Source organism: Temnothorax nylanderi, unplaced genomic scaffold (genome assembly GCF_030848795.1).
Source record: "Temnothorax nylanderi isolate EJ_2023f unplaced genomic scaffold, tnyl_v1.0 TNYL_tig0148_pilon, whole genome shotgun sequence".
In the NCBI taxonomy this organism is placed as follows: domain Eukaryota; kingdom Metazoa; phylum Arthropoda; class Insecta; order Hymenoptera; family Formicidae; genus Temnothorax; species Temnothorax nylanderi.
Genome location: NW_027249210.1, coordinates 206,204 through 231,995, shown reverse-complemented (window position 1 = coordinate 231,995; position 25,792 = coordinate 206,204). Strand labels below are relative to the sequence as shown.

General features: G+C 36.6%; 3 protein-coding genes across 4 annotated transcripts in view; all 3 read right to left on the bottom strand.

Moving 5' to 3' along the window:
• Positions 1-804: 804 nt before the first annotated feature.
• Positions 805-12,788, bottom strand: LOC139777451 (proton-coupled amino acid transporter-like protein pathetic). The gene is made up of 8 exons (XM_071714873.1): positions 11,806-12,788; positions 6,900-6,962; positions 5,999-6,088; positions 4,823-5,180; positions 3,377-3,658; positions 2,962-3,140; positions 2,705-2,874; positions 805-1,282 (listed from the first exon to the last, which is right to left on the bottom strand). The coding sequence occupies exons 2-8, from the start codon at positions 6,953-6,955 to the stop codon at positions 1,029-1,031; spliced, it is 1,389 nt and encodes a 462-aa protein (XP_071570974.1). The 5' UTR covers positions 6,956-6,962; positions 11,806-12,788; the 3' UTR covers positions 805-1,028.
• A 150-nt stretch (positions 12,789-12,938) lies between these two features.
• On the bottom strand, positions 12,939-19,355 carry LOC139777452 (proton-coupled amino acid transporter-like protein pathetic). Its single transcript, XM_071714874.1, has 7 exons — positions 19,270-19,355; positions 18,158-18,308; positions 17,667-17,873; positions 16,677-17,119; positions 15,208-15,386; positions 14,938-15,119; positions 12,939-14,605 (listed from the first exon to the last, which is right to left on the bottom strand). The coding sequence occupies exons 2-7, from the start codon at positions 18,290-18,292 to the stop codon at positions 14,534-14,536; spliced, it is 1,218 nt and encodes a 405-aa protein (XP_071570975.1). The 5' UTR covers positions 18,293-18,308; positions 19,270-19,355; the 3' UTR covers positions 12,939-14,533.
• A 1,930-nt stretch (positions 19,356-21,285) lies between these two features.
• The window catches only part of Jvl (javelin-like), a 57,564-nt gene continuing 53,057 nt past the window's right edge, over positions 21,286-25,792 (bottom strand). For both annotated transcript variants that reach the window (XM_071714871.1, XM_071714872.1), the window contains exon 5: positions 21,286-24,204. In XM_071714871.1, the coding sequence (XP_071570972.1) occupies positions 23,890-24,204 (315 nt within the window). In that variant the 3' untranslated portion in view covers positions 21,286-23,889. The remainder of the gene's footprint in view (positions 24,205-25,792) is intronic.

Below are 25,792 nucleotides of genomic sequence, written 5' to 3'. Positions count from 1 at the left end.
GCGGTTTCATCTGATAATGCACAATTTAATTTTATTTAATCTAGTACTATTTAATCTGGTATCGAGGAAAAGGTATAAGCAATATTTGTAAAGGCTGTCCTGCTTGTACCGAATGTCATTACGATTAAATGCATTTTAGACTTTGCATTTTCTTAGTTATAAATTAAATATTAGTTCTTATCTTAGGTCTTAACTAACATCCGCTAGAAACAGGTCAACCTATAGAGACCCTCCACCTTTTTATATTGGAATAATGCAAAATTAAATTAATTAAAAATTGCTGTAAATTATTTATTTAAATTCTTAAGCAAGGTAAAATATTTTTATATTCAAAACCTGAATTAAGATGTTTGTTTGAAATTCTAATGTTTATAGAAGCATTAGCATTAATCACGCTTATTGTCGATTAAAGCTTCTATTTTCAAGTAGAGTTAACTGTTATTCAATTTTCTTTGTCTCGACATTCTTTTAGAAAGCATAATATCTTTTATACATATATATGAAACAAGAAGAAACGCTGATCAACCAGATTTGCTGGCGAGATATCTGTGTACCAGCAGACTACATAAATATTATTATAATTGCCAAAATATATCGGGAATTCTCGAAAGAATATGACATAGGTCCATAATTCGTAATAATTATACTCAAAGTATGTAAATCATACTTAAGCTTAAGATGAACCTTACCAGTCATGGATCTTTTTTCCAATCTCATCCTAAAACCTTCAATTCATCTCATCTTTAACATAAGCAGAGCGATAATAGGTGCATTGTACGTGAAAATTAAGAAGAGAGACGCTAGTGAAACAATAAACTCAGTAAAATTTATTATCAACTATAATAGTTCATTATATTTAACACTGAGATCCACGAGTCAAATACAAACGCAAATAACGAGAATATACAAAAGTATATCGCGCTGAATAGTTGTTTCTCATTAAAAACCTCGTTGCGCTTCTTGTCGACACTGGAGTTCCAGATGTATATGAAATTGAGATAAAACGCTAAATAAAATACTAAAACTTATCAATCCTTACTCGTACTATAATACTTGATTATATCTTGCACTGAGATCCACGAACCGAATATTAACGCTAATAACGAAAATATAAATAGAAAAGAGTTTTTCCATAGCCGCCATTTGAAGGTGCCTAAATGGCTCTCCCAACACGAAATCGTCTCGATGACAGCTGGAATACTGATGCCGAGGATAGAAAAGAATATTGCACCGACTAGGGAAATGAATGGATCTAAATCGGGCACTGACACCGCCATGGCCACTGTAAAACAAAAAGAATAATATATCACTAACATATCAATCATTATCTTCTGACTTCGAAGCTTACATTCATATTAAACTTGCATGTAGAACACATCTTAATTATCAAGAAGTGTTATCAACAAGCATGACATTTTTATTGTACTTTACACAAACGTCGAATAAAGGAAAGATAAAAGAGAATAAGCTGCAGATAAACTACACATTTTTCGCGGTATTTAGATATTCGTGACGCCGTGTTTACATGATCAGACGACGTATCGGCAGCTCCTAATAAGCGGAAAAAATCTATCAACGATGTTCTAAAAAATCTTGCAACGATGAGAAATTGAATAAGCGGCACCAAAGTGGGCCGAATCTATTGCACCGAACTGACCGAACGAAAGAGCTGACCCGAACCGAAACAGGCAGACAGGCAGACAATTCCTTTCTTTCTCGGTGCACTTGGTGATAAAAAGGCTCGTCACGCGTACATGCACGCGGAGTAAGTGGGTGACACCGATCATTCGATCGGCTCACCGATCGGGTCTCCGACCGACCTCCTCTCTACCGGGAATGCGTGATTCATCGCGGTTTCTCCGTCTCGCGATCGCTGGAATATTGTTCGCGGCAAAAAACGCAAAAAACGCAACCGGAAAAGGTTACGGGAAAGCAGCGTTCAACTCTATGAGGCACGTTGATATGAAAAAGACGTCTCTTTAAGTATTTGATGAATATCTAACCATTTCGCTGGACTCGTTATTGCAATCATGAGAGATCAGAGTTGTATCTCACGCAACACAAACCCCTCGATAAAAAAGTAAAAAAAAAATTTGTTTGCAATATTAGTTACGTTACTTTCCTGTTTTAAATGTATAAATCTGTAATTTGCGTCTCAAAGAGTTAAGATCCCAATAAAAAAGAAAAGAAAAGAGAGAGAAAACTCCTAGCGCGAAAAAGAAAATTCTATAAAATGGATTCTAAATAAAAAATTATGTGTACTCTTAATTCTTTTTAAAAACTACATCTTTTCTAGAGATCCATTTGTGGATACGAAAGAATACACGTCGTTCAACGATGCAGACGACTTATGAATCATCCGCTTATAAAAGCAACAGTTGCTTTCCTGTATCGAATTATTTCTATATTTTCTGTTATCCTTTCCAATCAGGTAAAGAACCACCTACGCATGGGACGACCGGTTATTCGTGTTTAATAATACTAGCCGTATAGTCGCTCGCTTTGCACAGTCAAAGGATTTTATCTTCGTATAGCCGAAATATGTTGAATATCATATATATTTATAAAATTGAATTATATAGTATTCTCTCGTCTGAAGTACATTTTAATCATTTGTTTATAGCTCAGACTGTGAATTTGTTTCTACCTACAATTAAGCTGTTCAGATTTAACTATAGTAATGGTATGATATAAGGTACTTTACCTGTTAGCATAATTATGAATACCCTCATCGACGTCTCGCCGATGGCTGCATACTTATGACTGAACCTGTGCGTCATGCCATTCCATATGATCTCGAGCGGCACGAAGAGCTGCAGACCGTAGGTAAAGAGAACGGCCGCGGCAATGAGGATCTTCACCACCTGGGCTAGACTAAAACATTCCTTTTCGTCAGTCTACAACGCGTGTACCAAAACGACATACTAATATTTAGCGAAAGAGAGCTGTGTTCTCACTTACGTTTCCTCCGTTGGCAGATTCAACGTGATGCTGGCCTGAGCATTTTCGCCGTACGCGAGGAAACCGAACACCCCCATCATGGCGTACAGACACACGACTATCGTCATCGTGACGTTGAGTACACTAGGGCATCCCAGAAAGTGATGCGGTTGTTTCATGTTGTTCGCCACGGGCATCACCTGCGATTACAATCGTACTGGGTTCGAAGAGCGTTCAAGAATACGAAAGACGCAAGAGGGACGTTAATTGTGAATCATTTACTTATAAAAGCAGCAGTTGCTTTCCTATATTGAACTATTTCTATTCTTTGTTATCCTTTCCAATTAAACAAAGAATCACCTATATGCTTGCGACGACCAATTACTCGCGTTTAATAACACTAACCGTCACCGTGACAGTTGGCATTGGAACTTACAACGCCGATACCTTCGATGGCGAATATCACAGTCGCGAAGAAACGGGGCAGCTGCTCCACCCGGGCGATTAGCTTCTTATCCTCTATCGATAGTAGATTGCTACTACTGAAGACGTAGTAGAGCGTGATCGTGAAGCCGGATATCATGAAGATGTTCGCCAGCATCGAGAATGGCATCATATATTTCAAATCGCGCACTTGACCGAGCAGTATCAACGCTGGGATCAGCGAGAGGATGCACAACTGTATGTCTATTTCCCTCTTGGTGTAGAAACTCGCGATCTGAAACGAAAACAAGATGCTAACACGGAAGATCGATTCGATCACGCGAGTTATGCAAGGGCTCGGGTCGATTTCACGTATGGAACGAGTGAGACGGGGGGACATTCGCAAAAAGAGGTAGAACATTCCTCCAAGATGCGATGCCCGATCGAAATTATTTGATGTAATTCTTCTTATTATTGTATTGTTTAATTAATAAAACATTTAATACTTTATATTTCTGTAATTCTGTGTCCACATTTATGTTTTAAAAGTCAGAATTATCATTATTTTTGTTCTATCGTTTGGATTCTTCCAAATAAACTCAATTGTAGTGTAATATACGTATCTCGAGTTATAATTTTCTCACACATTTTTATAAAGACAAGAAAAGCAAGACTATTTGAGTATGATATCTTAAAGAATAAAAATTATCGTAACAATCCATAAACATCGCGAAGCGTCAATCAATTAATGTATCGACGTAAAAAGATAGATAGATAATGACTGTGGATGTGTTTGCAAAACACAATCAATAATTACGTACAAAGAGGAAGAATTTTATAATGCTATATAAAAATGTGATAAGAACTATTAACAATAATTACAATCTAACAATAAGATATCTGATAAACTACGCGATAATTATCGTATTATCAAATTATATTTTTATTATTGTTTCACTAACAATAACGCAAATATAAACTACGCTAAAGTTATCTGCTGATTAAAGAGTGTAATAATCATCGCGTAAAAGAAAAAACATTTATTCGATATCGCGAAATCATAAAAATTGCAAAGCGACAGTTAATTCATCAAAATAATCTTGAATCGTATTTTGTATAAAGTATCTTCGCGCGAGCTATTAATTTGAATATCAGTTCCCCGCCTTCTTTAGTTCTCATCTATCCCGTTAATGTATTATATCTAATATTTACGGTAAATAATGAGAAAAAAATTAACATGATAAATATGATAAATAGTATATCACTATATGTAAGACATCTTCGTACTCATTAGACTTACATTAGATTGTATAATGTTGGTACAAGTCTAATGACAGACAGAAACTAATTGTTGTAGCGGAATGAGGCAAAAATGTATTAATAAGTTGCGCTCGTCGCGCCAAACGTGTCTTAGCATAGATAGACGACCTTGCTGTTATGAATTATGCAAGATGCATACCTGTTGAATGGTCTTAGCAATAAACACGATGTAAACGCATGAGCCGCCCACGTATGTCGCGCACAGCGCCGTGTTCACGAATATCTTGCTGCCGTTGGCCCAAGGCCTGATCGGCTTCGGCCCACAGAGAAAGGCCGCGTACGCTGTCTCGGCGTACGACAGCTGTGGCGTTTTGGTGCGCCGGCAGAGCACGTGAGACGTGCGCACCAGTATGTGCACACAATGTGAGCAAATTATGCCGATTATGATCGTACCGATCCCGCCGAATAGCAGCCCGCCGTTCTTTATCGCATGCGGCATAGCCAGGATTCCTGTCCCCAGAGAGGACTTCAGGAGATGCATCATGGAGCCCAGGTCCCTGAAACGCGCGGCAAAACGTGGAGTTACGTTACTGACGCTTGTTTCTTATTTGCTACATGTGCAAAATGCAATTGGTTATAGAAAATTGCGCATATGTTACCGATAAAATTTGATTAAACGAGATTGGAATAAATTTATTTAGTATGAGACTAGATAAACCTTGTATTCATGAAAAAAAATTGTTCTCAAAAGATAATTATTTTTTCTAATGTATATTTTGTAATGTTCTATATTTCCATTATATAAATAATGTAAATAAATTTGTTTAATTAAATTTAAATAAATTTAAGTGATGTAAATGAATTTATTATTGTGAAAGTACTTTGTCGTTATTATTTGAATATATTAAAATCATTAACGTGCATTTCGATCTTAATTGAATGATTTCCTATCGCATCTATAAAGGCAACTATATTTTCATATTTTTGAATGAAAATGACGAAAGTTATTTTCAAGATTAACTGATAAGTTTGCATCTTTTTATAAATGCATATAATATTATTACGGTCATAATATATATAGTTTACGCCTATGCATATGTTAATGTGTATGTTAAATAAAAAATGTTGCAATGCGCGGTACTTTGTCGTCAGAATATAATTGCTTAACACGTGCCGATAAAGACTTTAAAACGAAACTTACGAAGGTTACTTACGAGGAACTTACGGTTTGCGAAGCGAAAAATGTACGTAAAATTATGCAAAAAATATTCCTAGGCACAAAAGATCCAGTCTGTAGGCCGTATATAGGCACATTTTCTATTTACTTCATTGTTATTATAATGGTCATGACTCACTTAAAATATATGAAACTTACGAAGTTGAACGTCGCTTATCGCGGTGCTCAAAGGGATCGTATAGTTCATCCTTTTCTTTATATTCGCCGATATTCGGGGCTATCTTCGTGCTAAAAACGAAAAAAATAAATTATTATATAAAGCATTAAATAAAATACAATGAGATAAGGAAGAAATATAATAACATATCTATATACAATTATGGGAGCATTAAAGAAAATATGTTCGTAATAAAAGACGCTCTTTTTTGTAATTTTTCCCGATAAAAAAGAAAATATATTTATGCAATAATATTTTACTTCTCATAAAAGAAATTCTTGTCTCACTGAAAAGTCACGTTGCTTTTTTTTACTACAAGTTCCACATATCATAATATCGTAAATAAATTAAATTCTAATAAAAATGCACTACTATAACTATCGTGTTAAATATAACTTTGGATAGTTTTAATGAGATTCTTGAGTGAAAATTTTTGTAGTGTCATTTGCCATTCTACCTGTCAAGTTTTACAACAAATATTAATAAAAATTAAAAGAATTTCAATCAAGTGTTATAGGGAAAAACCGAGTTGATACAACGCGTTTGCTATCGTCGCATAAAACGCGATACAATCGCATTCCACGACGATTATTCTTGATCAATAATGATTACTTTTGCAGACACTGCATATACAGAAGTCGCCGTTATCTACGATTGACGTATGTCACTTAAGGATGACTCTGCTCATTAAGCAAGCAGTTGTCGATCATTTAATTGTTATCTGCACGATTTTAACATAGTTATCATGCATGAACAATATCAGCAAGATCTTTTACGATGCAATGAACAAAATTTACATTCTGATTAATCTTTGTATATTTTGTTGTTTGGATCATCGTGCAAATAATACAGCATTGGACATTAATGATATAAGGGAAATACCTGCTACTGAATTCCGTCATGGGATTGCCTGATTGCTCTTTCTCCTTTCGACCCATGGTGATTCTGTAAAAATAACAATATCATATAGAAAATTGAAAGAGAAAAATTTATATGATATAAAAGTGAATTATTACGTTAATATTAATAAATTGTTACAGAATTAAATAAATAAACTCTATATAAATTTTTATAAGCTTACTATTTTATATAAGAGTAAAATTGTACGAATATGAAAATAAACTTGAAAATTATTTCTTATTTCGTAATAGCAAAAAATGCGTTATTCACATTCACATTCCTATCAGTTCTGTCTTTTAATTTTCGTTAATGTGATATGAGTTGTCGAAAAATCAATAACCTTAGACATAAAATGAATTGCCGGCGCATCAAATGAGATAAGCGTTATCGGATCAAGCATGCTGGAAACGGAAGGCTTCCTCGTTGTCGTATCATATCATATTGTAAATATAAAACAATCAGCTAAACAAATACTGGTTGACCGCGATTTTTTTATATTGACGTGAATCAGTGTAACAATCAGTGCAGCTTTCAAAAAAATAAACATGCTTTTTCCATAAGCGATTGTAACTTTTCTTTATATTTAATTATTGATACTATAAGCGATATTATGTTGGTGAAGTCTTTACACTCGTATCTATGTCTGCATTGCGAAAAAAGAAGTTTACATTTATAAGATGTATTATTAACACTGCGCGGACACCGTGTTTTTGGAGCACTCACCCGGACACCCTGGGACTTTTAAGTCCAAAAGGTTTTTGAAAGCGTTTCTGTGTTACAAAAAAATCTATAAACGTATTATCTTTAAGGTTTCAAAAAGTGATTTCTATACTTACATAGGCCAGAACTGTTGCAAATTTTTTTTTAAGTGTTGAAACGTCAGAAGACAATTGTAAAATACAGAAAATCGACTGTGCCGTAAAAGGCCCACAGTGTCCGCGCAATGTTAATTACACATAATAGCTGCATTATTAACATTCTTTGATAAAAAAAATGCTAAGTTCAAAGTCAAGTCACGTTCTGGATTAACTAATTGCAAGAATACATATATCACTCTTTTTATTCCCGATAACGGTATGAGTCAGTATTAATTTATTAACAAATACTTGAATTGCAGAAATCCGCGAATTTCAGAGAAGTTCTCTCTCTACAATTCAAGTATTTCAAAATCACTTTTTGATAAGATTAACACACTGCAATGAAATCTTGGATATATATCACTTAATTTGCCACTTGTAATTTATATAACTCTCTCAAATAAAGAAATGATTGATAAAAAGATCGAATATCAATTTTGTTTAATCAGATGCAAGAATTTAATAAGGTAACAATAAGATCTGTGAAAAATTGGTTGAAAGTTTATCGGTGAATCGCGACATTTAATAGTTCAAGGCTTGCACTCAATTATTATCGATCATTAATTTTATCGGATGTTGTGATTTACTCTGAGAAGTTTGGACATGAAAAATGCAGCAAAAAGAGATGCGAGTTTCTAAAGACTTATCGACAAGTGGCCGGTTACGTAAAAAAAAATTTAACATATATTATATACACGATACACATCTGACAAATGGATGTTATATGATGCTTCGCCTTGACCAATTTTCTTAAAAAGTTTCTCCAAAGTTTATTTGCCAACAAAAGCCATGCGCGCTCTTCGTGAATTGCGACCCGACAGACAACCCGAGATTCGCGTGGGAAATTAATGAGAGATAAAAAAGTCGGAGTTGTGCAAGACGCGGCCCCCCCGCGCTCAAGATTGCAGCCAGCCGATAGCGACCGATTCTTGATCTGCTTTCGCCATTTTACGTAAAAGCGGCAGGAAAAAAACTCCATATTACGCGAACGAACCGGAGTGATCTCACTCGGCAGTGATAAATGGACCTGAATGTAGATCCTTGATTGATTAAGCGACTATACGCAGCGCATATATAAGAGATTTCAACGCGAAGGACTCGCACAATTGAAAACTACATCTCATACATATTCCACGAGGAGCAAAGAATAATGCCGACAAAAGAATACAAGGACAATCTATGGTTGAAATTTGCGGAGGTAGAATTTAATCGTGAAAAAATATCGAACATTATAACAAAAAATTTAATATTATAATATATAATAATGATTAAGAGCATCCATGTATATAAGTGGATGTAATTAATTACGTCTGCAAATTTTTTTATGCAATTTCGACCAATATTTAAAAATTGTAGAATAATTAAATTCGATATTTAAAGGCTAAACTGTATAATAATTTGATTAAAGATCTGATTAAAGAGTTTTAATTTTTCCGATAATATGTATACTTAGCGCTTTAACTAATGATATCGAAAAAAAAGGGGAGAAAGCATCTCTCTTCAAAAAGAATCAATATCTATTTTTATTTCTAATTATCACTATGACACTATACCATGTCATATCGATATGACGTAGCAAGATCTGTCGACATATTTTGTTAATCGTAACGGTTCTTTGTAAGTTAATCAGCAAATTAGTTCTACCGAGATAGATTACTTCGCAGAAGTCTTACAGATAAGCTTTGTATCAAGGACCGAGTCAAGTGGACACAATTCTTATTATTTGCAACGCGATTTCGAAAGAATTTTATCAAGTGATATATACACCTTGTCTTCTTTAGCAACTTTTAATTTGTTGTTATGTTGTGACTAGAAGCGTCATAACTTTTTTGCAACTTTTAATTTGCTACAAACTGTAATTGTCTGTTGTAAAATTGTCTTTTACAGTCAAGAAGTAATTATTTGAATAATTACTGTTTTAAATACTCGCTTACAATAAACAATATTATCTCTCTTATAAATTGCAAGTCATCCCGTTATTACAAAGGACTATTTGTCTTCTACGGCAAAAAATTGAACAGTGTGATAGTTGAAACTTTCTAACTTTCACAAGTTAGGATTATTTACAAAAAAAACTGCCGATAATACGTTGTAAATTCCTGCAAAATATATTTATCTGCATTGAACGATTAATGTATTATTCCAATAATTTACTGCAGATAGAATAACTCACGACGCGATTAAATTTTTTAAGCAAGTCAGTAAGTTAACGCAGTCACTTTATATCACGTGAAGTGTTTTATCGCAGAGCGAAGTATCTTTCGAACCGTGTGGCATTTTCGAAGATCTCGTGATCGCTTCCAGTACGCAATAGCTAAAATTTGATATTTGATAGCAACATAAATATCTACAATGATATTTACAAGTACAAGTATGTAAATATTGCTCTTCGCACAAATATTGCTCTTCATTTTTATCGAATCTATCATTCATCGTGTTAATGTTGAGAAGAATAAGCCCGCGTCGAACGAGATCATCTTAAATCAATGTTAAATCTTATCGATCACACAGCATAGATTGTTATCGCCCGAGTCATCAGTTTACAGGGTAAATTTTTGCTATGATACAATTCTTTATAAAAAAATTAATAAACGCAACTGTCGAACGTCACATTCTATCTCTTGGAAAATATTAGCATAGCATTCATGAATGCTTATCATGATTCAGATGTGTAGTATAATAATACGATTTATATACGCGATATCTTTGTAGTGTTGAATTTTACTAAGAAATTTTTCGATAAATATAAGTCAATTTTTATCAAAACTTCTCTAATCAGAAATATTTAATTATTTCGGAAAAACCATTAAACTGTACGTCAGAAATATTTAATAATAAAAAAAAACTTTTTGTGTTTTATATGTTAGAATATAAAAATGTTTTATGATAAAAGCATTCTTAGATTCTTACAAATTGCATTTACAAAACACTAAAAGTGTTTTCAAATTATTTTCGATTTTACTTTATTACTTAAAGATTTTGTCTTACAATACAATTCCAACTCTGACACAAAATCGGTCATTAAAATTACTCATAAAGATCTCGTAAAGAGTCTCTAAGTAAATCCGCAAATATAATCATCGAGAAGAATGTTTGTATTACTTGCCGCACGTGCAGGTAAATTAATCTACACGGTCTTTTAAATGGAAAAAGAAGCTTATTTACGCCACTTTCTTTCGCTTATTGCTTATGCGTTGATAACTTATCAATTACTATAACGTAACATGTTCAAGTGATACACTCGGAGAAAAAAGTAATTCCACAACTAGAAAATTGAGAAGAATTAGCATCTCAACTATGTATTATGAAATTGCAGTAAGAAAAATAAGTTGTACGAATTAAGGGAACATAATAATGTCGACATTATTATGTTCCCTTAGTTCGTATCTTACCACATTTTTGTAACAAAAATGTGGTAAGATAAAATACAAAAAATAGTAATAAGATAGTTTTATTAAGAAAAAATATATTATTAACACAAAAATGTGTCATAGTACGCTATTATGGTATAATGATTGATTCCAAAAAAAATATTTGTCTGAATTGAAAGAACATAATTATCATGGCTTATTGTACAAAGCCTGTATAACTATATTATAATTATTTTGCTATTTTATTACTATTTAATAGTATTGAAAATTTATTACTATTTATTATTATATTTAATTTATTACTAATTAAGTAATATGCAACTACTACTTACATATAACTAATGAAATAATGTTAATATTCAACGTCATTTTTTGTCGTGACTATATTTTAATCATTCTCAAAAAACTACTCTCATCCTCATGACATAAAAATTATTTGCGGATATTTATAAATCTCAGTGTTATTACATTATAGGTGGCAGAACTAATTTGTTTTCTTTGAATGTAAACACCTGACCTTCTTATATAAACATGCCATTCGTAAGTTAGGACCTTCGTCGCAATCTTCATACGACGATTAGATAAAAAAAGTCTATTTTCATAAATTTTTTCGAATACATTTGCAATGTACGTGACTTGCGTCGTTTAAGTCATACTTACTTGTGTGTATTGAGACGTGGACGCGAACGTAGATGCTTAATTTACGAAGAACGTTTATTTCTTTCTCTGACGACGTTGGAGTACACCGAATCCTCACATTGTCATTCTGCTCAAATGAAAATATTGGTCCTCTTGTTTAAAACGACGCTTTACTTTATTATTCTGGTTTAGACTCTCGTTTACTCGAAGGCCTTTATTTTCTCTCTATCTCTTTCTGTTTTCCCTCTTCTCATGGAGCACGAAACGCTCACGTGAACTTCGTGATCGAGTGAGAGCTGTTAAGTTCTATCCAAGGTCTCGTACCCTTCTGCCTCTTCCTTTCTTAAAGGCCTATATTTATAATATAACGAGATAATAACTTATCGGCGGATTATTAAAGCTATCCAGGTGTGATTTACAAGATTCCCAGACAAAATCCAGACGATCCTGACAAATCCCGCAGCTTACAATTGTGCAAAGAAGACAACGACCGGTTGATCTTCTCTTGGTGACCACTATCTCTTATCAATGTCGCGAATCTGCGTCGCGCGAATTTCTCAGCGAGATTGGAAATAATTCGAAGATCGCACGCTCGCGCTGCGAGGTGACGATCAGGTAGATTTCACCTCGGCGACGATGGAAACTCGTGCGTGGTTCCACCATAGAATTTCGCGGTTCCGAGATAAACTGTCTATAATAACTCATCTGCAGGTGTTGTCCTTGAATTCCATCGGAAATTATCACCGCCGTTTCCGCAATGGTACAATCACAGGGTTTAGTCTCACGACGACGGATTTATGAGTGCTGGTAATCATCCGGAAGATTGATGACTTCTCGCCGTCTGAGACCACAAAGTAGCCGATGAACACAGGGTGATGGATAAATAACTTTCGTCGATTTCGCGGGATAATGGGCTTCTTTTTTCTGGTCTGTCACTGAGGGAAGGAGGGAGGCAATGACGACGAGTAACGAGACGAAATTAACGTGAAACGGTGACAGACCGCACACGACTGGGCAACTTCCTTGGCGTTAGCCAGGTATATATACGGACAGTCAATACACGTGAGTGACTACCGCGAGCATGAGCTTCCTCACTCGTGCGAGTACAACAGAAAGGGAGGGAGTAGATAGTGACAGCATGTAATGTACTCGAGTCGACGTTACTTTGGAGTGCGCACGATAAACGATATGGCAGGGATTAAAGCCAATGGATTTGCTTGCCAATATTATAGACAAAAAATTGCTTCGTCCGACAATTAATGGGCGTTAGGGTTCGACGTCGCGAAGAGCTTAAATATCATGGATTAATATAGCTTCGAGAGTTAAGTAAAATATTTTTCCAGATCTACAATTAATTAATACAATCATTATGCAAAGAAGAGAGCCGGGAACGGATAATAGTTTAGCTCCTTTATTTTATCTTTTTTTTTAATTGATGGAATTGTTGTAAAGTATTTCAACACAAATCAGAAAAATCGTCTCTAATGGCTAGGAGTTACAAAGCCGAAAATATTGTTGAGCTGGAGATAAATATCGAACATACAGAACGTGACGCGTGCAAAATAATAATGAAGATATTCGAAAACAACATATTTGAGGGAACTATATTTACAAAATAATATTTAAATTCTCTGTAAGGTACCTCAATGTTTGCGATTTCATGAATAAACGATCGTTTCAGTGCTGACGATAACAACATCCGAAATTATATGTCGAAGTGCTATATATCGACCGTATAACCATCGAATCACTTTCCGCTTTCACGTTTTTCCCTCCATCTAATCCTTGCGGTACCGCTTCCGCTTCTCTATCCCATTGCGCGTTTATCCTCGCTCGAGCATTCGCGACCGCGTAATTAATTGATTAACGGAACTTTACAGTCGAAGGTTCGGTAAAAAAACAGACGCGCGACGAGTCACTCGGAATCAGAAATCGTCGACACCTCCGGCTCCTGAAGTATAACTACCTCGAGTAACCGTCCTCGAGTTTCGTACCCATAAAGACGTCGGTTATTCGACTGTGCGATCAGCTCGATTCGCGCCTCTGCATCTCGCGCGTTCCCTTTCACCTGTATCCTCTTATCTTCTTCCATTCACGAGGCGTGCGCGCTCGCCGTCTCTTTTCGTCCTCTTGCAAGAAGGTCCTCGGCGAGTCTCCCACCTTCTCTGGACCGCCGCGGTGCAGTTTCTCATTGTAGGCTGCCGCTCTTGTTCCACATTGCGAGCGGCGTAACTCCGCTGTGCGTTACGTAAACGCCGGCCGAGGGAAATTGAAGGTGTCCCCCCCCCCTTCCCCCTGGAATGTCGCAAGTGCCACATTCCAATCTTTACGGAAATTAAGGGTCCTCGATACCGGTCGATATCGATCACGCTGATCTCGGGCATGTAAAAGCAAGAAAATCGCAAGAAAAGAACGACCGAGATATGTCACCCTTACGATGCCGGCACGCAAACTGAAATGCTCTCGTAACGAGTGGAGCTTGAGATATTTCTTCTCGTATAGAATCACAGTGCGCAAAAAGCAAATGTAATCAAAGAGCATTGTTATAAAAATTATATTTATCCACCTTTCGCTTCGCTGCTTTAGAGAGTCCTTCATCTTTATCATAATATCATCTTGCTACTGACTGTAAGAGTCATAACTCTCGGCAAGTGACATCAGACTGTTTTGCGTAGCGTATTATATTATCACAAGAAGCAGCTTCGTAATTTTGTGTCGAGTCTCTCAAATAATTTAACCAAGCTGTCGATCAACATGTTTCGTGCTTCGTTCCGCTATATTCTCTAACAATTGACCAAGTGCTTTCTATCGTTCCAAAAATCTGTAAAGTAACACAAATGTATGTTGCATCATTTAAAGATTACGGCGCGTGCATTAAAATAAATATTCGCTATCTCAAATAATAACAATGTTTTATACTTGATAATCTCAGGACTGATTAAATTAAAAAAGAAAACCGATAATCTTAAAACTAAAGTTAATATTTACTTCGGAGAGTTCAAATTACAGATTTCGAAGATCTAAACAAACTTTTTAAGAACTTGAAAAAAACTAATCTTGGAAAATTTGAAATAAAATTAATTTTTTCACATTTTTACGAAATCTAATCCTATAAATTTCTTCGTGTATTCTTATTTCTAAGAAAATTCGTACCAAGATCAACAGCCACACGACGAAAATAGCGATATTCTTCACGAGCATCGTTCTCGTGGCTTCCGCCCACTTAGTCGACGTCTCGATTAGTATGGGTATCAGCAGCATGATCGTCGACATGCCCAAGGCGGCGAATAAGCCCAGCAAGGGTACCATTTGGGGCACGGCGATGGCCAACAGTGCTACGAACGGAAAGAAGGACGAGGACGAGGTTATTTCCTAGTAATTACATTCAACATTCGTGCCATCGAGTGCTTATAATACGCTTACTGGTGCCTATTATGCCGCCTAATCGGAGCGAGCATTCGTAAAATCGATGATGCAGCGTATTCTTCGTGACGATTCTCGAGCGGATCATGGGCCATAGCACGCTGATTGGGACGTAGTACGCCAAACCGACAGTAAACAGGACCGACAAGGAAATGGCTATCTTGACTACTTGGGCCAGGCTGCGAAAGAGTATTAAACGATCGATAAGGTGGGATTTTGGGACATAAGTTGCGATTTTGGTACGTCTGCGATCGATACAAATCTAAGATTTTATCGTGAAGCAATCTTTTGATTCGAGATATGGTAATGATATTCTTTCACAACGCAATTATTATATTAAAAGAGGGAGATTTAGATTAACGTGCTGAAGTAGAATTAAAATGTTACAGTATAATTCCGTACGTTTATATATAATTATGACGAAAGAACAGTCGTTGATTACTTATCTAGCAATGTTGTATTATTATTATTTAAATTTCAAAGTGCTGCAGCAGCGTCGCAGAAACGTGCATGCAGTATAACCGTATTGATCTCTAATCGAACGGGATGTTATACAACTCGATGATCAAGAGAGAAATTCCATAACAAAATTATACGATAAGGTATGTATCAGTGGACACGTGTTAATAATGATACAGAACGTTACTCATTACGTACAGATACGTGACCGAATTAATAACCCACGCGAAATCAAGGTGTATCGATCGTGTGAAGTAAGCCTAATGAATTGCGATCGGATAATTCCTAGAATATTGCGGCAATATATTGTGCTTAACGATACGTGAAATCGTGAAATCGTCAGATCGCATTGTCCAGATGCAATGACTGTGATAATTTAACTGTGGTTGTCTTTAAACTAGTTTCAAGTCAGACTTGAGTCCTTCACGTTTACGCGGTCAAACTGACCCTCACGATTGCGTATTTCTTTACTACGGTTGGCTGGTTCGTTTCGCTTTTGTTGAATTTGTTCGAAGGACTCGCCGTGGATACGTATTCTTGTGATTCTTACGAGAAGTACAGAATGAATCGAGAATACTGAACACGCGTGGAGAGAGCCGCACGATCACGTAAATGTTAAGCACATCCTGTTCTGTGATCACAGATTATGGCGATGTTAATTATACAGCTGTCATTTAAAGCAGACAGCTCACATATTTGCCGATTGTCGCACGTTAATGCACAGTTTAATTGCCTTTGATAACAATTTATTTGCGATTCCTGGCAAATAATAAATTTTTATTTGCCCAAGAAACTGATGTAATTTCTTCGACTATTTCGTTTGCTGAAAATAGTGTAAATGGTCTGTGAAGTCAGCTATTTTTGGTCTAAATATAATTAACTATAATTGATCGAAAGAGAAAGGGAAAGAGAGAGAAATATAAGTAAAATATATGTTCAATATTAAAGTATTAATTAAATGGACAAGCGGTAGTACGAGTATTTCGCAAGGTAGAAATTAATCCACCTACGTCTCCTCCATTGGTAAATTCTTGATGACGGTGTCGCAGGCGTCCGGATACTTGTTGTAGCCGAGGAAACCAAATGCCAGATATATGACGATGTTGAGCGACGTGCTGGCGACGATCAGGCGCGGCATATGACCGGGATGCCTCATCGTGTTCTCCAGCGGCAGGTACAGGGTCATATTGTGCAAGGCGAACAGGAAAATGGCGCAATACATGGGCACAGGTAGAACTTCCGTCAGGGCGTCAAGTCTACGGGGATCGGGCACATCGTCCAAGAAGTAGTAAAACGCGATGCAGACCCCGAGGAACAGGAAGACAGTGCCGATAATGGAGAACGGTGCCAGATACTTCAGGTTCGGCACGAAGCCCAGGGCGCAGGTGAAGGGAAAGAAGATGACGATATAGACCCGCGGGTTCATCTCGAGACCCGAGAAAAATTCGATCACCTGGAAATACCGCAAAGCATGAAGTATATGTTACGTAATTTGTTACCTATAAATCAGAGATATCCGAAGATTATATTGAAAACTTTGTCATAAAAAATGCTCGTAATCACCATTTTTTAGATATCGATTTCCCGCAACTTTGTCGTATCATATCTCTCTGTTTGTTCTGTCTGCTCTTTTTGCAATAATAAAAAAATATATAAGGCGAACCGAGGAGAATAAGATAAAATGCGATATCTAATTGCAATTAGAGTAAGTTGCAATAAGATCCTTCGAGCAATCTTTGGTCCGGTGTTTCCTTAATTGAAACATTGAACTATAATTTCCGGATACAAGCCGGTGGAAGCGAAGGACCTTCCATAAGAAAAAAGAGTTTCGTCAAAGAATCGATCGTTAAAATTGAGGTCGTCTGTTCCGGGATACCCTACGTAAAAGGATTTTCATTTGTATAAAAATCACCGAACGGACGTCACGACGCTACTTTATCGTTCCGACTTCCGGCTTCCGACTTCCATGCACACTGTGGTACCGCGATACCGTGTCGTACCTGTTGGAACGACGTGGCCACGTATAAGATGTATATCACGACGGCCTGAAAGTGCACGAAGCAAATGATCACGTTGGTAACTACGCCGAATAGCCTGGCGTACTTTCGAATCCTCTCCGGACCCGCCTGGAAGGAGAACTGCGCCGTTTCGGCAAAATCCAGCATGGGCACGCGGTTGCGCCTGCATAACGCCTGGGAGCATTGCACCTGGACACCGAGAAAGAGAAAAAGAGAAAAAGAATCTGCCTGCATTCGGATGCGCTTTGCGCGATCCAGGACTTTCCTTTCTCTCTATGTCTAATATGTAGCAATTATCTCATCGATTGCGGCGCCGATTCGCAAACAATTAAGTCATTGCGGTATATAAGGACAAGCATGATAAACAAGAGAGACGCCTATGTGTTCGTTTCTTGCTAATTGTTATGATTTTTTTTAACGCTAGCGATAACGCTCGGGGAGAAAAAGTTCTCGCTCTCCGTGTTCTCACGTACGACGATGACGGCGGTGTGAATGCAGAGCGTGCCGGCGACGATACCGCAGACGATGGACATCGCGTAGCCGGCCCTTCTGAAGGCGTGCGGCAGGAAGAGGATGCCGGTGCCGATCGCGCCCTTGAGCAGATGCATGAACACAGCGAAATCTCTGCAACGGTTTTATCACGAACAATGTGAGTGCGACCTTCCTGTTTGTTTACCGATATCTTGGTAATCAATATAATAAATAAGATAATATTTAATCGCTGATCCAATCGTAAACCCTTAAATTTCGCAATTTTATTGCGATAAATGCTTCTCGCATAAATATTAAATAATTGACGATTATTTGATATAATATTAATTATGATCGTGGCACACGAATTAACATAATAACTATGCTCTTGAAATGTTGGTATAGAACTCTTTTTAAAATAATTTTAATGAACTTGATGAAAATTTTCGGTAATAAAAGAACATAATAAGAGATCATGAATAAGAGAACGATATGACTCTAAGCGACGAGCGTTTCGAAAATTATCTCATAATAATTTTTTGTAATAATTTTGTCACGTGAGTGCAGCTTAGCCTGTTAGCACTTTGGATCTTTAAAAGTTTACATAAACTCAAGTATTGATTCTTGTCTTGAAACAATCGATTGGTTAATCAATCCAGATAGGAAATTAATAAGTTGTATGATTTTAAAAGTCATTTTTCCAAAGATTTGAAAGCACGTATATATGGCTCAAGAGATATTTAATAATACGGAATTAGCTGATACCTTATCAGCTTATACATTTACCAAAAAATTGCATCATTATAATTTATTCTGAGATCATTTTCTCAATGCGTCAATTGCGACAAATATCAGTTTATGCTCCACTTTACATAAATAATCATGCAGTATATGTACAGAAGAAATGATAATGCATGGCATATTTCTATCGCTCTAAATTTTAACTTTTAACAGGACATTTAAAGGATTTAGGTTAGGCTAGGTTAGGTATATGTTTACTTGTTTATTGCAGATTGCTAGTCCGCTTATTAGTTTAACGTGTAAAATCACGTATGTCTTAAGAAAGCTTTTAATTGATGATCAAGGGCAATCAAGGGAACGATACAAAACGTACGAGGTCAGAGGTGCGGATGGGCGATCGGCAAAGGGATCGTACTCGCTCTCCCGGATCTGCTGTTCAGCTTGGACATCTTCCGCGTTTCGTCTCCCTGAGATGTGGGATCTATCGTCGTCGTCGATCGAGAATGTAGATAGGGGAACGGGGGGAGGGTAGCCCCCCGGACATTATTGAAATTCAAGTATACCGCGTATCCATGGCCATTGTTTAAACATTCTGCATATGTCGAGATACGCAGAAGGGCATATATTAGAATGTTTAAACAATGGCCAGAGATAGCGGTATACTTTTGAATTTCAATAATGTCCGGGGGGGAAACGTATCTATCTCGTTTGAATATTTAAGACGAGACGTCTTACTTATCGATCATATCGCGCGTTGCCTGGAACTCCGCAAGGTTTGCCGGCATCTCTGGATCTGGATAGCTTCGATAACGCGAAGCATCCGGATCTCTCGCTCGCGGAGATTCCGCACGACGCTCGACGCTCCCGTCGGATTGATGACAACCGATAAACTATCTATTAACGTATTAACCCGCTTGCGTGACGTTCAGTGGCATTAATGCCTCTCCGCAAACCCGTTTAACACAAGTGGCATTTAATCCGGCGGGAGAACATATTCGCGCGCAGTCTGATGTCTGATCGTCGAAGAAAACGCGATGGTTTTGAAACGCAGCGATTGCAAAATGCGATTAAACCAGACGGACGGACCGGACGGACAATTACCTCGTAACTTTGATTGACATTTACATCCGAGGAGTACGAAGTACGAAGTCGTCTCGAATTATCGATTTAAATCGCCTGTATTCTGCGAAATTGAAAGAAAGAAAAAAGAAAAAAGAAAGAAAGAGACCGAGACTCTCGAGCCTGTATATTTAAAAGAAAATGATAGTGTTTTTCTTGATCGGAGTTATTAAGTTGAAATTAAATCACTTTTTGAGATTAAAGACGTTTAAATGTAAAAGGTCGGGATTCTTTTTGCAATTTTGCGGCAGCGGTGTCACACAACGTGTTCTCCCGAAATAATACGAGGCATCCGTTGTGTGTTAACCGACGTATATAATTGCTTGCCGTTTAACATGACGGTGTGAGTGCGCTACACTACTGTTTCATTGCGAAATTTAACTGTGCATAATAACAACCTTGCGTTTCGAAGAAGTAATTTTTCGCATAGACATTGCAAAATGTTTTCTTGATCAGCGGTGAACTTGAAATACTTGTCGAGGAAATACGTATTTGCGATGTCGGAACTGAATGCATAATTATAACGTTTTTATCTCACTCATGATTGCATACAAATACTGCAGAAACGTAAAGTCGCTGCTAGTCGAAAATAACAAAAGCCTTACAACGGCGAAACGATTTGTTTTCTGCGAAATTATTTATCGGAATGCATTTTCTTTTATCAAGGAATTCTCAACCACGTAAATGATAGGAAATATATTATTCATCACTTATTCGTATAATCACACGACTGAAAAGATAAATTGTCTCGAGTTTCCGTTGGCAATTCAATAAAATACGTGAGAGAATGGCATTTTACTTGGAAAAAAGTTTCTTCATCAGTTTCTCTTTGTCGGAAGTAGCATTCACTTCGATCAATATGTCCTTGATAAGTTAATAGAGATATGAGCTTTGTCATAAATCTTATGCAACAGCAGAATAAAATCTTCCACATTTATGACAAATTAATTTCTTATAAAAGTAGTGCAATAATTATTTGCATTATTACCGAAATAATCGGTATTACTAAGATCATTATCTTATTTCATCATCTCATGATACTGAAAGATTTTAACGATTTAATGATATCATCCAAATATTAATTCTACGATTATAGATAATTGTTGATTGCAGATAATATATGATTGCGAAGTGATTTCTTATAATATGACGAAATATAATATACGTTTTACTGTTGAATACAAGTTGTTTTACAAGTACACGCGGTAATCCGCCAAAGTCGTACAGATTTACACGAGGACTATTAATTGCATACTAGAAAATGGATATCTTCAAGTAATTTCATTTTATTAATAGGATCACATTATCGCAGATTCGTTACAGATAATATTTATTTACATTAGAGCTAATTTATTTAAATAAATCGCGACGTCGTCTATGTACAAATATGTCGGTGTGTATTCGTAAAACAATAATTAATAATTCTATGATGATAAGACATATCTAAACTAGATAAAGTATAATACAGCGACAGCGCTTTAATAACCATCGGTATCGGGAGGATGCTGCACTCTCGCAGCCCATTTATATATGCTCTTTCTCGATTACTCGTTAATTAAAGGTATAAAAATAATAGCCTCCAGTCGGCAGCGCGCACGCTGATACGGGCACTAAAATCCACCGGCTGTACGAATAACAATAATATCTGAGCATTTTCGCTGGCGTCCACGAACCCCATTGTACAAAAAGGAAAAAAAAGATAAGGAAAAGAGCAAAATTCACCGAATGCGCATCGGTTCCCCTGTTCGTTTTCGCCGCGCATAAAGACATTAGGCGCTAATAAAATAATAAGTAGAGTCCGTCAGTCCTGTGGCTTACACCTTAAACTATATGTTAATCACATGTTTCACGGTTATTTATAGCTAGGATCACAGGCTCTGTCTGTGATTATTATTCAGTGTTCACAATCGTCAATGTTAGTTATAAATAATTAAATTGGTTGTTGAAACGAGGAACTGTGTAGTACATAGTGCTCTTTCCGGAGTCGCGGCATCGTGAGTTTTACGCGCATTGAAACGCGATTCCGGTGAATCGTTAACGAATTCGACGAGCCTCAACCTTCCTATAACGAGTAAGAGTTAACATCGTTCATCTTTTATCACCCTCAGTTGAAATATACATTGTGCGACCGAAGAACGAATGAACAGCGAACACGAAATCAAAATTTGTTTAAAAAAGCTTTTTCAACGTATCGCATTCTATTCGTTCTATTCGCATTCATTGTTCGTTCGTTGTTCATGCATTCGATGTATATCTACCAACATACACCCGTTATTGCGTCCAGCGGACGAGCGCATGAATATAATTAAACATGATATGTTATTTTCGAGAAAGTGTGAGTGGAGAGCACTCAATATATTTCCATATTCGATGAAAGTTTCAGCATCCGCCTTTTGTCTTTTAAATTTTTCAACAGTCACGCATTTCGCTCAATCGTAGTACAATACTTTTCCGTATCATCAACTAAACATTGACTAAACTCAGACATAAATCCGCATTATTATAACACACGCAATAAATAAGAAAGCGATTAATCACAACATAGATTCGAAGAAATGCTAAATGGAATACGAAATTGCAACTGTGGAATGTGAAATATTGATTTTGTTATCCTCTGTTGCGAGCTAACAACTCAATCGGATCTTTCCTGATCACACACCTGACGACACATCCGTTAGACCAAAAAAGCTTTTCGCTTAAAAAATTACAAATATTCGTGAGAAATATATAAAATAAAAATAACGGTACATATAAAGTGTAGATATAAAATTTACAGAATTGCGAAGTACTGTCACCGAACGTGGACCAAGTAATCGAAAGTTTGATTAACACAAACTCATTCTTGACGTTGGTTACGTAAACCAAAAATACCGTTTACATGTTAAAAATAATACCAAACATAACATCAAATAACATCAAAATGAATAAATATAAGCGTTTGCTGTTGCATTTATTGATATGCGACTCTATAAAAGATTCAAAAATGTTTCTTAATTGATAAGAATTATACATATACCTCTTGATAAATTAGGTATATGTTTTACACACATGTGAGAAATCCGAACAAAGATAAAACGTGAGAGTTTGTGCAAGAATAACGTATATTCTTGCACAAACTATCTAAAAAGATTCGAAAAGAATTTTTATCATATTTCGGTATGTGTGTATCTTTCTTTTACTTGATAAATAAATTGATATATTTGAATAAATTGATCAATTTGAAATTTGACCATACTTAAATGATATATCTATATAAATTTGAAATTTGACCATATTTCCATCTTTATATCGTTAATGAAACTAATAACTTTAGCATTTTTTTGACAATTACTATCATCCGTTACATCAATTATACACATTATAAATCAATGTATCATTTTTATTTTTGATTAGATAGCAAAATTGATTGCTAAAAAATCTCCGTCATGTTATAAAGGTGTATGAAATGCTTTTCAAATGCAACTCGAGGGAAGTACACAGTAAGTCCTGTGGGGAAATGGTATTGTTTCATTTCAGTTTAGAATCGTTAGATTTCTGTCCGTTTAGAGAATCACCACAAGATGCGATTCTCAAACAAATAAAAACGAAAAAACAGTCGACATTAAAAAGGCACAGAATAAGGGTCATTGAGAACGCGAGTGTCACTCCTCCAGCGCATCGTATCTTCTAAACTTCTAACGAATATGTTTCACGTGTCTAGAATTCTGTTATTTATACATTCGTGTACGCATCGACGATACGATGCGGATAAGGCCGCGTAGAAGCAGAACCAGTGGTACGGTGTGAAATAATGGAAAGAAGCAAGAGCAAGTAATTCACTCTACGCGACTCGCCATTTTACTAGCTTCGCGTTAACGTCGACGATCGGCGCATTTTAATCCTCGCTCGAAATCGGATGGCATTCGAGCGAGTCGCACTCGGCCAGGGCCTCGCCGCGTCGCAGAGGAAACTCGTCGGTTAGCAGGCTCTCCGGCACCGTAGCCGCCGAGTCGATGCTGTCGAAATAGCGATGAGGCCAGGCGGAACTCGTGCGGAAGCGCCTGGTAGGCGAGCCGATTATGAATTCTACCCGTGTGGAACCGGTGACGGACGACGTCTCTTGATTCAGGGAATCCGGATAGAGGGACGAGTCGCTGTGACGAAAACTGCTGTTGGTCGAACACCAGGAACTCGGTGGTTCGGTGCAGCTCTGGAAAACGCAAAACGCGAGTTAGTCAATTTGGACAAATAAAATGCGCCCTGCTGCTGTTCTATTACAAGCGAGAAGATTCTCCTGCCGAGACTACAGCATCGCTTTAGAGATGCATCGTCTTGGAGATGCATCTTGAAGAGATGCGTGACAAAGAGATTAACTTTATATTAATACCCAAGAATTTAGAACAGCCGATTTACGTTCAATTTTGCAGCGTGAAAGTTGACGATAGACAAAATTACGTGCTAAATGTAAGGACGGTAACAATCTGTGAAAATACTAGTACTACTGGCTGTTTTAATGCTGAGGTATCAAGATCTGTCATCCCTCGTATTTATATAATATGATATGTACGGGCGTAAAGTAAAATTCTCATACGAAGCGAACTTACTACGTAATGATTTGAATTCAATCATAAGAAATGTAAACGTAAGAATCGTAGTAATTAAGTAAAGAGAGCGTCTCGTGAATTTTATCAGCGAATGGAATATATTGTAAAATGTAACATCGTTTCGCGCGATATTGCTGGATATAAGATGGACAATGAACCGCAAGGCCAAGCAGGTAAGCGTCGCTTCATTTTGATCGATTCATTTTCCCTCAAAATCGCTGGTCGCAAATATGACTGTAGTAAATCGCGATTATGACGACTCTCTCGGGTTTTTTTTTTATGTTCCGCATATAAGCAACGCTAGCAAATGAAATAAAATCTCAGCAAACGAAAAGAGCAAACCAATTTAACATACAACATACATGTGAAAGAGTTAGGGAGAAAAACTCGCTAACGTGGAATGCTAATGACGGTAAAAAAAATACGTGCTAAATAAATGGTTTCTCCTCTTTCTCTCTTTCTATTTCGTGAGAGATGTTTGAAAACATGTACTGGCGAAATGTACGAAAGTGTCGAGGTAAATGGGTATGCGACGAATCGAGCGTGTATGGTGTGCGTCTTTATAGACAAAAGACAAATGTGAAATCTAAACGTGGCTAGGACACTTCTAATTTTATCCAGCGGTCGGTCGTACTTCAACAAAAACTTCGACAATGGTAGCTCGCGCTTACCGCGATGAATGCATAGACTTTGATCAAATATTCCATGATCGGCTGCGCATGCACGAATTAACGGATTCTCGTAAATAAATCGCAAAAAAGAGAAGAAAAAGCGGCAAAATTCAATGTGCGAATAACCGTGTAAACCCATTGTAATGCGATTTTGAAATAAAAGACTGTGTACTTATTTTACTGTGCTTTCTAATACTACCATGGATCGTTGAAATCTGCTTTCAAAATATTTGAAATTAAACAACTAAGAATGTATTAATTTCTGTTACTAATCTAAATTTTATACGTGTAGAGTTAGCAGTCTCCCTTGAAAGAGAAAAATAATTTCGTTCACGAAATGGAAATTAAAATAATCTTAAAAGTTTGAATTTACAGTAACAAACTAATACAATTAATGTCTATTAGTTCTATATAATTCAGATAAAACATTAGCATATATTAAAACTACGTTCTCCATTCCGAAAGCTCAAAAAACTGTCATGTAATATATTTGCAGATATAAGCGTTCTTACTCATATTCGCA

Bases quoted from the DNA above. Each gene is read 5' to 3' on its own strand.
- LOC139777451 (XM_071714873.1), bottom strand. From the start codon at position 6,955: ATGGGTCGAAAGGAGAAAGAGCAATCAGGCAATCCCATGACGGAATTC. The intron at 3,659-4,822 runs GTATGCATCTTG...TTTTCGTTTCAG, and splicing joins TTGCTAAGACCATTCAACAG to ATCGCGAGTTTCTACACCAA. The intron at 1,283-2,704 runs GTAAAGTACCTT...TTTGTTTTACAG, and splicing joins ATTCATAATTATGCTAACAG to TGGCCATGGCGGTGTCAGTG.
- LOC139777452 (XM_071714874.1), bottom strand. From the start codon at position 18,292: ATGCATCTGCTCAAGGGCGCGATCGGCACCGGCATCCTCTTCCTGCCG. The intron at 15,387-16,676 runs GTAGGTGGATTA...ACTCTTTCGCAG, and splicing joins AATTTACCAATGGAGGAGAC to CCTGGCCCAAGTAGTCAAGA. The intron at 15,120-15,207 runs GTAAGCGTATTA...TTCCGTTCGTAG, and splicing joins AGGCGGCATAATAGGCACCA to CACTGTTGGCCATCGCCGTG.